Source organism: Montipora capricornis, chromosome 2, assembly GCF_036669925.1.
Source record: "Montipora capricornis isolate CH-2021 chromosome 2, ASM3666992v2, whole genome shotgun sequence".
NCBI lineage: Eukaryota > Metazoa > Cnidaria > Anthozoa > Scleractinia > Acroporidae > Montipora > Montipora capricornis.
The window spans coordinates 7,379,831-7,395,237 of NC_090884.1; the positions used below are offsets into that span (position 1 = coordinate 7,379,831).

Consider the following 15,407-nt stretch of genomic DNA (forward strand, 5'->3'; position numbering starts at 1 on the left):
GAGCTTAAATTGGTTACTGCTCTTCTTTCCTGGACAGGATAATAATCACTGGTGCCCATTTATACATCTGGGTGGAGAGAGGCACTGTTAAAGAAAATTGCCTTCCAAAGACGACATGTCAACGCCCTAATAACCAGGACCGCCCGATCCAGAGTCTAGCCCGCTAACGCGCTATGCCAGTTCCTTTTAAAACTATCTGCGATCTATTAAATTAGTTTAATTAATAGATCGCAGGTAGTTTCTTTTCTCGCAAATAAACAAAACAGCCGGCAAGGTGTCCACTTTCTTTTGAAAGTGCTGGCCATTCATTTCTTCCCCGATTCATTTTGTTGATTTAGGACAGATTAAAGTCTACATTACATTCGGATTCTACACAAAAAGGAACTGTCATATCGCGTTAGCGGGCTAGACTCTGGATCACGCGGTCCTGGTTATTAGGGCGTTGACATGTCGTCTTTGGAAGGCAATTTTCTTTAACAGTGCCTCTCTCCACCCAGATGTATAAATGGGCACCAGTGATTATTATCCTGTCCAGGAAAGAAGAGCAGTAACCAATTTAAGCTCCAGCAGGTACGATCGGGCACTAGGCCTTGTGACGACTTACCTTATCACCTACAGCATGCATCATTAATGGCCCTGCAGGGCGATTACCGCCTAGGTTGCTTCTTATTACCGGACTTACTTTTCATATGATCTACAGCTACGGGTGCCATAAAAAACCCCCTAGCCCTTAAGGGCTCCAAGAAAGCTGAAATATTTTATTTTCCAAGTTGCCAAAACAGTAGACTTTGCCGGAAGGATAACCCACTCCACCCCTGTCCTATCTTTGGATATATATGCAGTATGGATGCCACCATGGATCTGTGCTGTTTGAGAAAGCAACAAAAGGAAAATACTGATAGAGAAAGGGAAAGAGTGCCCGTGAGTAATCTTCTAGCAATTTAGCGGATTGGCGGCGAAAACGGACCGTGTTGGACGTCCTTATCAATCATTTACAACATACGTGAGCCATTTACACTGGGGCACTGGGTATGAATAAATATTCAGTAAACAAATCATGCCATTGAGGTTCTCATACAAGTTCTATCATAATTATTCTCTGCAATATCAAGGAGACGAATCTGCACGAGAAAACAACTGAATTCCAAGTCAGTCATAGCCAGCAAACTACAATGACCTCGTCACGTACGGTATTAATCGACCTGTGTATATCTAACTCGCAACGACGCACTTGCGACCAATTTATCGCTGGGGCTAAAGTTTCTAATGTTACCTCACTTTTAAGGGATTGTAGGAAAGGGACATGTCCGTAAAAGAGAAGCCAGGTAAGCGTTTTTTTTGTAAGTGAATTTATCCAGACACTTTGCAAATAGACTGGAAGAGTGAATGCAATTTGTGTTAGACGATTAACTTTAATTATATTCGAAATTTCTTAAAGGTTCAAAACGATTCTCAAGTAGTGTCACGACAGATGTTGTGGTTGCATTTAAAGAGAACGATAAGTTCTTTTTTCTTCAGAAAATATTAAAGCCCAAACAGGGGGGTTATAGTACTACTGAATGGAACTACAAAGCTTGCTTATATCCTGATTTAATTAGCGCTTCATTACTACGGGCCACAGACGTGATACATTGAACGAGTTGAACAAAGGAGATAAACTTAACATTGCAGTTTGGACGAAAAAGATGCAATTTTGCATTGTGATTTACCGGCAAGAGATGTGTTGTTAGGTAAATAAAGAGTTTTCACAGCGGCTCTATTGTCGGTAATTTTCAAGACTTCTTCCATGAAATTTATAACCGCTCTCGGACCACTATCTGATCGGTCCTAAAACAATCACATAAAAAAATTTCTTATTAACAACAAGTCTTTTCGGTGACAATTAACTTCAGAGTCTCTTTTAACCATAACTTGGAAGGAAAAAAGATAATCGAAATTAAATGGCTGATTTTCAGACACGCTTTGTTGAAACTTTAACCGGAAGTGGCCTGGTTAGCCATCCTCTCGTAAGTTTTTTTCTTCAAGTAGTAAAAAGCCTCAACCTTAGTATTTTTTTCTTGATATTACTAAACTAAGGGCTGAACTTTGCATGGATACTAAGACCTCAAGATATAAAACATGGGCATGGAAAATATTTGGTCTGAAAACAGGCCATTTCCGGTTGCTTCACATATGCTTCAAATATGACCAAGTTGCTAAAAGAGAGATTTAAAAGTGGCCAAAATTGCACTGAAAATCAGCCTCTGGGGACCCCTTAGGGGCTGATATCCAGAACTCGGCTGAAAAAAAGTCGTTGAAGCTGGAACTTTGGCATTTTACATAAGTCGACATAAGTACTTTGTGTACCAATTTTAAGCGAAATTGGCCGACATTCATTTCCAAGTCTGCCCCGGTCTCCCAAGCAGAAGCTCTAAACTGTATAGTTTTTATGGCAATAGTAAAGCATTTTCGTGTCAAAATGAGGTTAGCGTTTTTCTGTTGTGCTAACTTAATTAAATATAAATATATATTCTGCCTTGTGAGTTTGTTATTCACGTTAACCAGCAATGGAAAGTCATTGCAACGCGAATGGCGTTTTAGCGCATCTTATGTTGTTTGTTTCAATAAAATGTTTCGCTGGAAAAGGATTCTGTGATATTTACTGCCTTTGTGAATTATAATATCATGTTGTGTATTGAATTTTCGAGCTTAAGGTTGAAACGTGATACGGGAGGATATTTTTAGTATTGCTGTGTAAGCAGGAAAGGTTTCATGAAAATAAACAGGTCGGTTGGAAGCGTGCTCGAGTTTCAACAAAATGAGCCCCAAAATCAGCAAAAAATTGTGACGCCGGTGAATAATAAAGTAGCTGCTATTTCCAAAATGATGGAATTACCTTGGTGATAAATAACCTCGTCTTGGAGAGTAAAGTTTTGACTTTGCAGAAACAATGGTGGGCGATTGTGATCTTTGTTTTGAATTCGCTCATTTATTGTCAAACTTTATAACACTTGAGAAAAAGAAACTTACTAAAACCCGGTATCTTGCCATCACTTGACACAGATGCTTCACTGTTTGGCAAGTAAACATGCCGCGGTAACTTAATCACGGCGCCCGCTGAATTCCGGCGATGTCACTTTCGTTTTACGATTTATTTGTGCAGCCAAAACGTATAATAACAAAATTGAACGTAGCAAAAATCTCCCAAAATGTTTGTCGCTGATCGTAACTGTTTATATTCTATATTCACGGTTCAAAATAAATGTTGTTTTCATGTCGTAAATATGTTATTCTCGAGCGACCGTCCTGGAAACTTTCTTCTGCTCTTTCTAAAAACTGTGTATCAATATTTATTCACTTTTGCATCAATATTTGTTTTTGCATAAAGCAAGCTAACAAAATCTGTACCTTGCTGAATTTGCATTTGTTAACGTTAATAGTATTTTCGGTCCAATGCTTCTGTTTTGCGAAGGGGTATATGTCAGATGCTCAAGCTCATAGCTTGTTCAATCAACACTTACATGATGATTTGAAGTGACTTTGAATTCGTTATTCACTTAGCAAGTGTATTATTAAAACTCGCATTCTTGATATCATTTGGCCTTGTTTATTGATAATAATGATAATGACATGACTTTTTTCGGGAATATTGTTTATTTGCGCCCTTGTAGTGTCATCTGCGGCCCGAGCGCGAAGTAGTCTACCCATGCATTACCCAACCCTAACTCTAACCACCTTTCCAAACAATCTGTTAAAGGAATTCGAAGGAACGGAGAAAGACAAAAGTAATAAGAAATGCAAATCTGGCGGTGGCGAGGAAAAGAAGAATAAAACCTAGAAAGCGCCGTATTGTGATGTTCTGCCATACGACAAATGCAGAGGCAGTCTCCATGCATAAATTCCCCACTGAAGAAAAAATAGGTCCGCAATGCGTACTTGAGGTCTTATGCTTAGTTTAACTCCATTCAGCCCTTACAGAATTTGGTACTGTGGTCTTACTTTTACCATGCGTGATTGGTTGAAAATTTGCCATAACAATGCAGCAGTGAAATGGGTTCCTTAATTAAGTATGCGTCAAATTTCAGGACCTGTTCAGAATTTTACATCGATGACTTGCTGCTAAAATTTCTCTCATTGCCATTTGCACAGTTTAGACAACTCTTGCTGCACACTACATCATCTCTATCAGCTATTTACCAGTAACAGAAGCACTAGATTGGCTAAGAAACAAGCATGGCACTGTCATTCATTCATATGATCTTATAAATGATCAAAAGAATGCTGAAATTCAACTAGAATTCTAAGATGAATCATCGCTAGATGAGGTGTTCAATGAACAAGTACCCTCAGAGCTTGGTGCAAATCCCCAAACTACTGGAAATCACAGTCCATCAGCAATAACAATGTATAAACAGCGAAGAGAAATATCTGATGACCAATTACGTCAATCAGTTACATGTAGATCATTACATAATAAAAAATGCAACCTAAAGCTTACAACAGGGTGCTTTCATGGACTAGAAATAAAATGAAAACCTCAACAGTCTGAAGTCACAAAATGTTGAACCAGTTTATTGGTTTATAACTGGAGGTGGTGGTGCTGGGAAAAGCCATTTGATTAAAACAATTTACCACACTGTAGTAAAAACCTATAGACATGCTCCAATGAATCCTGAGAATCAAACAGTGTTACTAGAAGCATCTACTGGAGTAGCAGTAATAAACATTGATGGTACACACAGCATTAGCAATACCTAAATATACATGTGATGATATGGAGTAAAATCCAGGTCCTACAGTGTTTGACATCATTGATCCAACAACCACTGTGTCCGCTGACTCTAGTCAAGGAAATGAAGCAATTTTTGCTGTGAATGCTGGTAAGCAATGTGTAGCAATGTCACATACTGCTATGATATACCACCAAATACAAGATATTAGTTTGTGGGCTGATTCTACTTTGAACAATATTTTGGTTATTGGAAATAATCTATACAGTTCTATAACATGTTCTGTGTGAACAAATGACTATTTGCTGATAACTGATGTTCCAAACATGGTTTCAATCAATCATTACAATATACACCCTTTTAATAAGTCTAATATATGCCATTTTCTGCTAATGACGTCAAACTCATGTTTTTAAAATTTATTCAGAAATGTACAAAGGCTTCAAACAAGAAAAGAAATCGGAAAAGTTTTAGGCCTTTGTACATTTCTAAATACAATTTGAAAGCAAGAGTTTGACGTCATTTGCGGAAAACGGCATACATTAGACTTATTAAAAGGGTGTATAGTGAGTCATTTACTGGAAGTTTGTTCATGACATCAAACATTGGTCCATATATGTCTCGTAGAAATTCACTTCTAGGAGTATTTTCAAACTCTCAACGGAATTACAATTGTTGTTTGTTAACTAATGGCATTAATACACTATATTGTAATAAATTATACACTTTATCAAATATTGAAACCATGTCTGGAACATCAGTTAACAGCAAATAGTCATTTGCTTGCACAGAACATCTTATAGAACTGTATAGATTATTTCCAATAACCAAAATATTGTTCAAAGTAGAATTATTCCACAAACTAATATCTTGTATTTGATGGTATATAATAGCAGTAAGTGACACTGCTACATATTACTTTACCAGCATTCACACCAAAGATTGTTTCACTTCCTTGACTACAGTCAGCGGACACAGTGGTTGTTGTATGAATGATATCAAATATTGTAGGAGCTGGATTTTCCTCCACATCATCTGCTTGCCTTATAAGAAATGGGATGTAAACATTGTAGCACATCATTTGTGTAAACCAAAACATCACCTCATTACACGACTTGTAATGTCCAACTTGTTTTAATGTTGGCAAGTAAAACACATTTAAGTAAAACATAATAAGCATCGTATTCCAAAATCGCCCTCGCACACCTAAAATGCATCCTTGGCTTTCACAAAATTGTTGTGACAGCCGATCCTTGACCGGTATTGTTCGATTGTTGTTCCCATGCTGGCGGCTAGTAGCAGACAACAGTAAGAGTACGAAATACTATTCTTTGAGAGTGCAAAACTCTTATTCAATGCCACTATTTTTTAGAGTACAATAACTCTTTCAGTTTGGGGTGTAACCCACATAGACATTTCAAGCCGATAAATACTGGTTAGTGATAGATTGTGAGATACTTGTGAGGTATGTGGTGCAACGCGCACCAGATTTCACGCCAATGAATGTGGGCTTGCGAAAGCGTCTTAGCTTCAGTGCAATCCGCACTAAACACAAGCCGAGTCTAGATATGTTGGCTCGCGTGAGTAAACAACTCCCGTATAGATATCGCCGAGGAAACTCCACTCAGCGACGTCACCTGGATGAAATAAACAAAGAACAAACAAGGCAGGATAGTTAATTTTCGAAATGAAAGAAAGAAAACCAATCTGAAACAGCACGACAGATCAATTTTGAAACACAAATAACTTACCTTGAACAATTACAACTAATTTGCGACGGAAAGCTCTTCAAAATTCTCCCAAAACAGGGAAAACGACCGCAGATTTATATACAAACGACGCACACTAGAAGCAATGGCCGACACTTGAAAACAATGACTCGCAATTACTAGTACCCAGTCTACAAGCCAGACTGTTACGTGTGTTCTCGTCCTCAAAGTAACAAACTACTGACAATCAAAATCTGCCTCTGACTTAGGGGTCTGTATGCATGTAATGCATAAGACCTCAAAAATTCGTCGACAATGGCTTTTGTTTGTTCGGCAAAAAGCAGACTCTGACTCATGGAAAGGTTCGGGTCACATTTGCTGGGGTCATTTCACACCCGAAGATTATCACGATTACGGAATGAAAGTCGCTGGATGCTCAAGTTACTCCACTTCAGCAGCCTCTAAATCTGTGCAATTTTACCAGTCAGTTCTATTTCTTTCTTCCTCCTCTCTACTGAAACATCCTCTGGCAGTTGTCACAACGGCACCTTTTGAGTCAAACCACAATGATGTTGTAGCCACAAGACACAAGCATCACCAATAATTCCAATACAAGCTACTACCAACTACTTAAATCAAAGATCATCTTGATCGTGGGCAGGAGCGGTTGAAGAAATTCATAACGTGAAATTTTTAACACTGGAGGCGACGGGGTCGCCGGATCTGATTAATCAGGTTACCTGAAATGGTTCAGGAATCAAGGTTCAAGTTGTAACAACATGTTAATTTTTTTTTGTTTCACATTCATTGTTCTAGGCCAATTTGTCTATTCTTTCTGGTTCACACAATCTGAAGTCATGGCATTCAGCTCTAGTAATTTCATGAGCTTATGTGGGATATATAACATGTTTACTTATTTTTCTTTGATATTCACTATGAATTGTGGCAAAATTATATTGTATATCCTTTCTGGTTCATCCAGACGGAAGTGGTATTAAGAGTAATATCTGAGTTCCACTGGGATATAGAACATGTTTAGTAATTCTTTGTTGACCTTGCTGTTCATCAAGACCAATGTTGTATATCTTTTCTGGTTCTCCCAAGCTGAAGTCCTGGCATTTGGCGTCATCCATAAGCTCGTCTGAGATATATAACATGATTTCTTTCTTGAACATGCTATCCTTTCTGGCTCACCCAGGCTCAAGTCCTGGCATTCTGTGTGATGCCTGAGTGCTTCGGGGAGATATAACAGGTTTTGTTTCTTTTCTTTGAAAATTTCACTTTTAACTAGGCTATAATGTTATCTATCCTTTCTGGTTCACCCAGGCTGAAGTTCTGGCATTCTGTGTGATGCCTGAGTGGTTCTGGGATATATAACAGGTTTTGTTTCTTTTCGTTGAAAAATTCACTTTTAACTAGGCTATAAAGTTATTTATCCTTTCTGGTTCACCCAGGCTGAAGTCCTGGCATTCTGTGTGATGCCTGAGTGCTTCTGGAATATATAACAGGTTTTGTTTCATTTCGTTGAAGAATTCACTTTTAACTAGGCTATAATGTTATCTATCCTTTCTGGTTCACCCAGGCTGAAGTCCTGACTTTCTGTGTGATGCCTGAGTGCTTCTGGGATATATAACAGGTTTTGTTTCTTTTCTTTGAAAAATTCACTTTTAACTTAAGTCTTAACAGTCCCAGATCTCTTCTGGGATATATACTATGTTCTATAATGTGAACATACTTAGCCTTTTATATATTTGTACACATTTGAGGAAATTTGCTAATTTTTCTATTCTAATATATTTTAATTTCAATAGGGTTCCCAATTAACTCAGTTTTCTATAGTCCATGCACTTTTCATTGAACTACATGTCAGTGTCAGTGACGTTCGCACTGGCCCGGAAGTGTTGCACTTTGCTTTTAGCGACGATTGTTTTCAATTTCAGCGTCATTTATTTCTTTTATTACGTACAGTCCAGATCTTCTATCACGGACAGCTCTACTTACGAGCACCACAAACAAAACAAAAAACAAAACAAAACAGTTAAACTCAACTTCCATGCAAGCTCCGTATTCTCACATTTCCCGTAAGCATCCAGCTCAATAATTATTACAATATATCTCCTTCCCGAGGGTTTCCAATCTCTTTGAACACTGAATTTGGAACATTTTTTGCCAAGGTTTTTGTCAAGTTACCAGAACAATAACTTAAATAAACTTTTGTTTAATAGTATTGATTGCCAATGTTACAAACAACTCTATTTTGATTTGTTCACAGTGGAACTACGTAGCGTAGGGCCTGTTTGTAGTATCCGCTCGCTGAGATCTCGACCTGAGCCGGCAATCCTCTCTAAAAATTTTTCATGAACGTCCCATTTGCCATCAGCCTAGGCGGTTGATCACAGTTTATTTTTGGATTTGTTAGTTCTAGACTCATCTCACGGAGCTTAAATGGACCTTTATTGCGAATTTAAAAATGCGTACATCTTTTATCATTTTCTTAACTTTGAAGGAAATCTCAAGTTTTATAATTCACAATTGAAAGTATTTCCCTTTATTTTAATCGAGAAAAATCCGTGGAAAGGACGCGTGAGATTCTTTCTGACACTTAAAGAACATTCTGAATTCTCAGGAAACGGTGAAACCGCTGATGGTCTTGGATTTTCCTGACATATAAAAAGTATAGTCAGAATCCTTTGTAATCATGTTACTGAACACGGAGAGTGCTTTTTCTCATCGCTATTTTAAGGGCTGGCGTCAATGTACATCTTTTTATTAAATACCGTTTCTTTAATTAACTTAACGCCCTCAGATGATGACATGACGTGAAAGTTGACGCCTCAAACGATTTGCGATGATGGATTAATGGAATACAATGGGAATGAAATGTTGCAAGCAACTGGGCATCCAGCTGAGATACAGGAGTTTTACTCCCGTTTCTCAACTGAATGCCCCAGCCTTTTTTTGGTTGCTAAGAACGTGTGGCTCGTTATGGTCTCTACAACCTCCCGCGGGCACGAGGTGCAGATGCACGCAATAGGAAATGAAAAAGGGGAAACGCGTGTTCCCCCCAACCCCCCCCCCCCCTCCCATAATCCACATTTTAATACCTTGAATATTGGAATATTGGTGCGGACAGGGTTTGAACCTGCGAAGTCTTGCTGATGCACTATTAACTGACCAATTCGATCCGTTGTCTTTGATGCTTGTGTTAAAAGGCACACGCTGAATCTGGCTTGAATATTGAATCTTTTCCATAGGTTGACGTCACTCCTATGTCACATGACTATAGTGGAAAGCAGCTTAAGCATCTGATGAAGCTTGACGTCAGAGAACCTCGGCTGAGACGTGTTCGACATGGCCGAGTTCTTTCCAATCATCCTGTTAATGAAGAATTTGAAGAACAGTTGTCAAAGCCTTTTTACTTCAGACAAGGGGAGCATGGAAACATCACAGAGGTCCTTTTTCCCAAGGATTTAGAGTTACCGGAAATTGCAGCATTCAAGAAGGGTAAGTGTGACATGTGAAATCTTGAGTCGAAAGAGCCCACTTTTTCAAAGCAGGGCTTGCGCTTAAGTGGTTTAAAAAATACCTTGGAACGGTCTTCTATTTTCCGACATGTGAAGTGCCTATTTTACTTCCTGTGAAACGTGGAAAAGTCATATTTTTATCAGAAAACTTGATTGCGGCGATAGTCGTAAGGCAACAATAATTACCAGTAACAGTTAAATGATCATAGTTTCGTTAATTTACCATGAACTTTAGTTTGAGCTTTTATCTTTCATAGTTTCCCCTTGCTGATAAAATCCTATGTTAATTAATTGAGGACTCTACACAACACATTATTAGGCAATTTGAGCACGCTGCGTTTTTTTTAGCCTCGGACGGCATCTGGAAGTGAGCTGTTTTCTTTTTTTAGCTTGTCTTGACGATACCATTTTTATATTGTTAAGGTCTCGGTAAATGAAAATGAGGTGCCCACAGAAAAAAGTTCTAGTCACGCGAGTATTTTCGCTACAAAGGAGTTATATGTCAAATTAAAGCTAAAAGACTAAATTACCTCATAAAAGATTTTATTTCATCGAATTTCAAAAGGTGCTTAATTTTTTTGCTCTCAAACTCAGACAAAGGACAAAGACAAAGGACCACAGGTAACCCAGGCTCACTGTGTGTGCCGCATAGGTAGATATAGAGAACATATGAGGCGAAGTTTAGATCTGGAAATTTGCAAGAAAATGGAAATAAAAGTCGATGAAACTTACCATGTGGGGAGCTGTTGTGGTCTTTAATACGTACACGAAGTTTCGGGAAAAATGGTCCCCGTTCACCTTCCTTCATAGTATAGTGACAAGGTAGGAGACGGAAGCCAGCGTAGGTACTCCGATCGACCCAAAACAAGCACGATTTTTTTCGTGAAAATCGAATCCAGTCGCTAAATAAACAATGCGAAGCCACTAGGCTCTGTAGAACTTGTAAGTTAACCTGCTAAAATGGCGGTCAGAAAGCGTTGTCCTCGCGAAGTGTCCAATTCAATGGCACTGAACTCGGGACGCCTGGTGACGAGGGGAATATATATCCCCCTGGAGGGAGGGGAGTCCCAGATTGCTCAGTGAGTTTTCTTCTTAGCAATTTGAGACTCCCCTCCCTCCACAACTTATTATACTTTACCTTTCTGTTCTGCTTTCGTCCTGTGTCATGGTGGATTATGGATAACGCTACATTCAAAACAAGCAAATTTTGGTTTGAGCTGCGATGTGGCCGAGCGATGTCTTTCAATGAACTCAGAATTTCCCTAGATTTTTTCATTTCAGCGACAGATAAATCAAGACAAACACAACCAAATGCACATTTAGCCCATTGGGTGATCAGTTTTCAATGCATAATAAAGGAAAAGACTAAAATAGTGCGAATAAGTATGGTTGAATTCCTACCGTTTTCACCGTAGATTCCACGACGAGAAACCCGGCAAAAACATACCATCCCAGAAGCACGACGGTCAAATGTCGCGGGGATTTTGCGTGACATGACACTCATCTGACCGTCCCAGTCTACCGTCATGTACTATCTTAAAGTCCCTTATATTATGAAGGAGGGTGAACGGGGACCATTTTTCCCGGAACTTCGTGTACGTATTAAAGACAACAACAGCTCACCACATGGTAAGTTTTATCGATTTTTATTTCAATTTTCTTGCAAATTTCCAGACCTAAACTTCGCCTCATATGTTCTCTATATCTACTTAGGTGGCACACAGAGTGAGCTTGGGTTACCTGTGAAAGGAAGCGAACTTGAGAATGTTGATTAACCCGGCACCTAACCACTTGACCACCATAAGGCTAGCTACTCAAGGACTATTTGATAATTCTGTATTATCACTCGCCAACAAACAACATCAAAAGGTCGCCCTTACCAAAATTAAGTATACTATAAGTAGAATTATTTTGTACTCAAAGTATACTGAAGCACTATACATAAAGTATACTTTAAGTCTACTTAAAGTATACTTTAAACTGCTACTAAAAGTAGACTTTTACTATACTTGTTTCCACCTGATTTTGGAACATCAAAAAGTATACTTAAAGTATACTGGGCAGTATACTTAAAGTATACCACAATGGCAAGTGCAGCATACTTTAAGTATACAGTACTCACCAGTAAACTTCACGACAAAGCTAAACATTTTGAAATCAAAACTTAGGCCTAAATATTCTTCTCCAACGATACTCTTTGGTAGACTTTTTGAGAAAAGCGGAAAGAAGCGGATCCTATAGAGTAGAAACTCTGGGTTCAAATCCAAACCACGGATATGAATTTTTTTTTTAACTTTCCACCTTTATTTCAGACTTTTTTTTTATTAAGTTCGAACAATTACATGACATTGATAATAACACCTACCATTCCTGATATGTCCCGTTCATGAAAGTAATTAAATGTTTTAATTAAAGCTGCTATCTAGCCTGAAAATTACGTTCTGTATTATGATTTTTTATTTCCTTATTTTCTCTGCTACCACAAGTCCGGGGACACTGTGTCCAAAATTCACGATAGTAGTGAATTCAAAGAACTCTGAATTCTGAACTCTGCAGATTTTTAAACATCTGCAGAGTTCAGAGTTTTGTAAAGCATCCTGCACACCAGATTGCTTCGAGATCCTGGACTCTGCAGCCACTAAGTACCAAGTGAAGCTTAAGGAATCCATGTTTATAAAATGGGAGAAGTCCGATCTCAACCAGCAGGTGAAAGACATTAACCTGACTCTCACCCTGTAAAGAACTAAGTGTCACTCATTTAAATTTTTGTTTTGTTTTGTTCTAGTATGCAATATTGACAACGCAATGTAACAAACTTTGTAAGAACGCGCTTTAACTGAATTCAACGGCGATTTCAAAATATGTAACACTGAAGTTGACGGATGTACCGTCGAAACATGTCTGGAAAATTAAAGAAAGTTGTTATGTTTATACGACTATCTATATTGTTGCTGCTATCTAGACCATTGAAATTAACAATTCAGGATAATCGCGAATTCATGGGCGAGAACGTGTTTGGAAAAGTGGTCATACTTTGATCCATAACCGAGCAATGAAGGAGAATGGGCTCGATAATGGGTTGACGTCACAAATTAATTTGCATCTGTGTTTTCAAAGAAATATCTCAATGCAAAGCAGTCTTTGACGTCAACCGGGCATCGAACCCATTCCCCTTCATTGCTCAGTTATTGATCAAAGTATGACCACTTTTCCTGGCTTTCAAAGCCAATCAAAATGTGAGATTTCAATCAAAAGGTTCTGAAAACAACACGATGTATTTGGGACGATTTCGGAGAATAAAGAATGTGGAAAAGTGTGTTGAGGTGATAGGCACATTAAATTCCATATTGTTGGATGACGTAAACGTCGTTATTGACCCCAGACCTTTGACGAGCATACGAATGCATATGGTAGAGACTTCGTCAGCTTTCGTCGGTAGGAGAAAACTAGCAGACTGCTTCTGAAAACATCTTGTTTGTTTACCTATTTATTTATCTATTTATTTATTTATTTATTTATTCATTATTATTATTTATTTATCCATTCATTCATTCGTTCATTCATTTATTTACATTCAGGTGACGTTGACAAACACGAGTTTTAAATTTTTCTAAAATGTATAACTAAATACATTTTTCTATTGAGTTCTAGGGTGATACCAAGTTACGACTATAAATTAAACTGGAAGCTACTTGTACCAACGTTTTTGTAATGCTATTACAATAGGTCTTATGAATGATTACGGCATATGCTCAAAATTCAAACCAAGACTCGTTTGGACAAAATTATTCACATCATCTGGATATACAATAGCCAACTTTCACGATGGCGTCATTTGACTGCAATTACCAGAATTCAGTTTGTTTTTTCTTTTCTTATTTAAATTTTGTATTCCCAGTGGGGCAAAAATAACAATAGCTCTAATTAGTATGAGATAAGGAAAATCTGAAGGATTCTGGAATTTGTAGTCAAATGGCGTCATCAAAAATGTCCTATTCTGTTCGCGCGTGGGTTTTCTTTACAAGTTTGCTCTTTTGGGATTTAGGATTTGGGATTTTTTATTTTTATTTTTAATTTAGAAGCGAGGGTGGTGAAGTTAGCTAGTCAAACATCATCAAGCGTAAGGACTATTCGCAATTTTCACAAATCCCATAATACAGTTTCTCATTTGCATCAGTTCACTGAAGCATGATTCAGTCACAAGAGTAAATAACTTGTATTGTTTTCATGTAAAGAATCCCCCAAAACGAATTACATTATGTGAATGGAAAATAGCGAATAGGCCAGTTAAGAAAATACCATAATGCTCTTTGTTTGCAGGGCCGTAGCCAGTATTCGCCCTTGTCACACGGCGGCGATATTGTCCCGGGAGACCAAAAGAGCTTTCTTTTACCACGCCAAGCCTCGCAGTGGAAATCATGGGGGCGAGGCTTGGCGTGGTAAAACAAAGCTTTTTTGGTCTCCCGGGACAATGTGGCCACCGTGTGACAAGGGGGAATGTTGCGTCAGTCATTATTTCATGATTTTTTAAAAAAATAAAGCGTGATTCCACTTCAAATTAAGTAGGTAACTTAATCCGAAAGCACACTATTCTAAATTTTATAATTGAAAACTATTGTGTGGACCTCCGGAAAACGATGTTTGCAAGACATTTAAAATCTCTCTCTTGGTTACGTGTTTACCCCCATGAATGAAATGAAGAGATGTTTTTTTCAGTCGTGACCCGGGTAATCAGGTCTGTCAATAAGAGCCGGTAGCCGGCCAAAACAGCCGGCTACTTTCGTCTCATTTTACTACCAATCAAGATAAAAAATATAACACTTGTTAAATTATCATCGAAGAAACCTTCAAGGCATTCATTTCCCCCTTTTGAGTGGAATTGATGGCATATTTTAAGAAGATTGAACAAGAGAAATTACCACAAAATTGTTCGTGCGAATGGTGTGGAACTCGTGGAACGCCTGGAACTGAATAGTTCCCAGTCCTGCGCTTAATCTGATGAAACGACACGGAGTCCTCGCCGAAGAAAGAGCGTTTTTCCTTCCGGCTCAATTAAGTGAGCAAACGCACTTTCAGGGCCGTCCTCTTTTAATTATAAGTCTTTATTGACAGCTCTGGGCTATACTCGGAAAAATTCCGCCGTTTACCTTTGCCGGGGTCGAGATTACTAGCTAGTTCGGAAGCCCTACTATCAAGCATTACTAGACTTGTGGGAGCTAAGCCATGAAACTAAGTTTCGGGCGGTAACAATTGTCCTGCTATCCTGTTAGGATTCAAATTGTAGAATTGGTGCATTTTCACTACATGAGCTCAGCTAATAGGGACCTTTAGATTCTAGGACGAGAACGAGAACGAGTACGAGATTTGAATTGAGCTTTTTCACTGCCGTGGTGAAGGACCTCAGCTATTAGTGACCTTTATATTCTAGGACGAGAACGAGTACGAGATTTTAATGCCCGTTTAAA

At 38.4% G+C, this 15,407-nt stretch overlaps 1 protein-coding gene and 1 long non-coding RNA gene across 3 annotated transcripts in view; one reads left to right on the forward strand and one right to left on the reverse strand.

Annotated features, from left to right (window-relative positions):
- Positions 1-15,407, forward strand: part of LOC138038667 (uncharacterized) — a 69,697-nt gene that overhangs the window by 7,517 nt on the left and 46,773 nt on the right. The window contains exons 1-2 of one of the 2 annotated variants that reach the window (XM_068884661.1): positions 810-1,325; positions 9,673-9,922. In XM_068884661.1, the coding sequence (XP_068740762.1) occupies positions 9,688-9,922 (235 nt within the window). In that variant the 5' untranslated portion in view covers positions 810-1,325; positions 9,673-9,687. Of the gene's footprint in view, positions 1-809; positions 1,326-9,672; positions 9,923-15,407 lie in introns of those variants that run through there. The other variant, XM_068884660.1, reaches the window with a different exon arrangement.
- On the reverse strand, positions 5,828-6,586 carry LOC138038670 (uncharacterized). Its single transcript, XR_011130276.1, has 2 exons — positions 6,461-6,586; positions 5,828-6,346 (listed from the first exon to the last, which is right to left on the reverse strand). It is a non-coding gene; the product is annotated as an uncharacterized lncRNA (long non-coding RNA).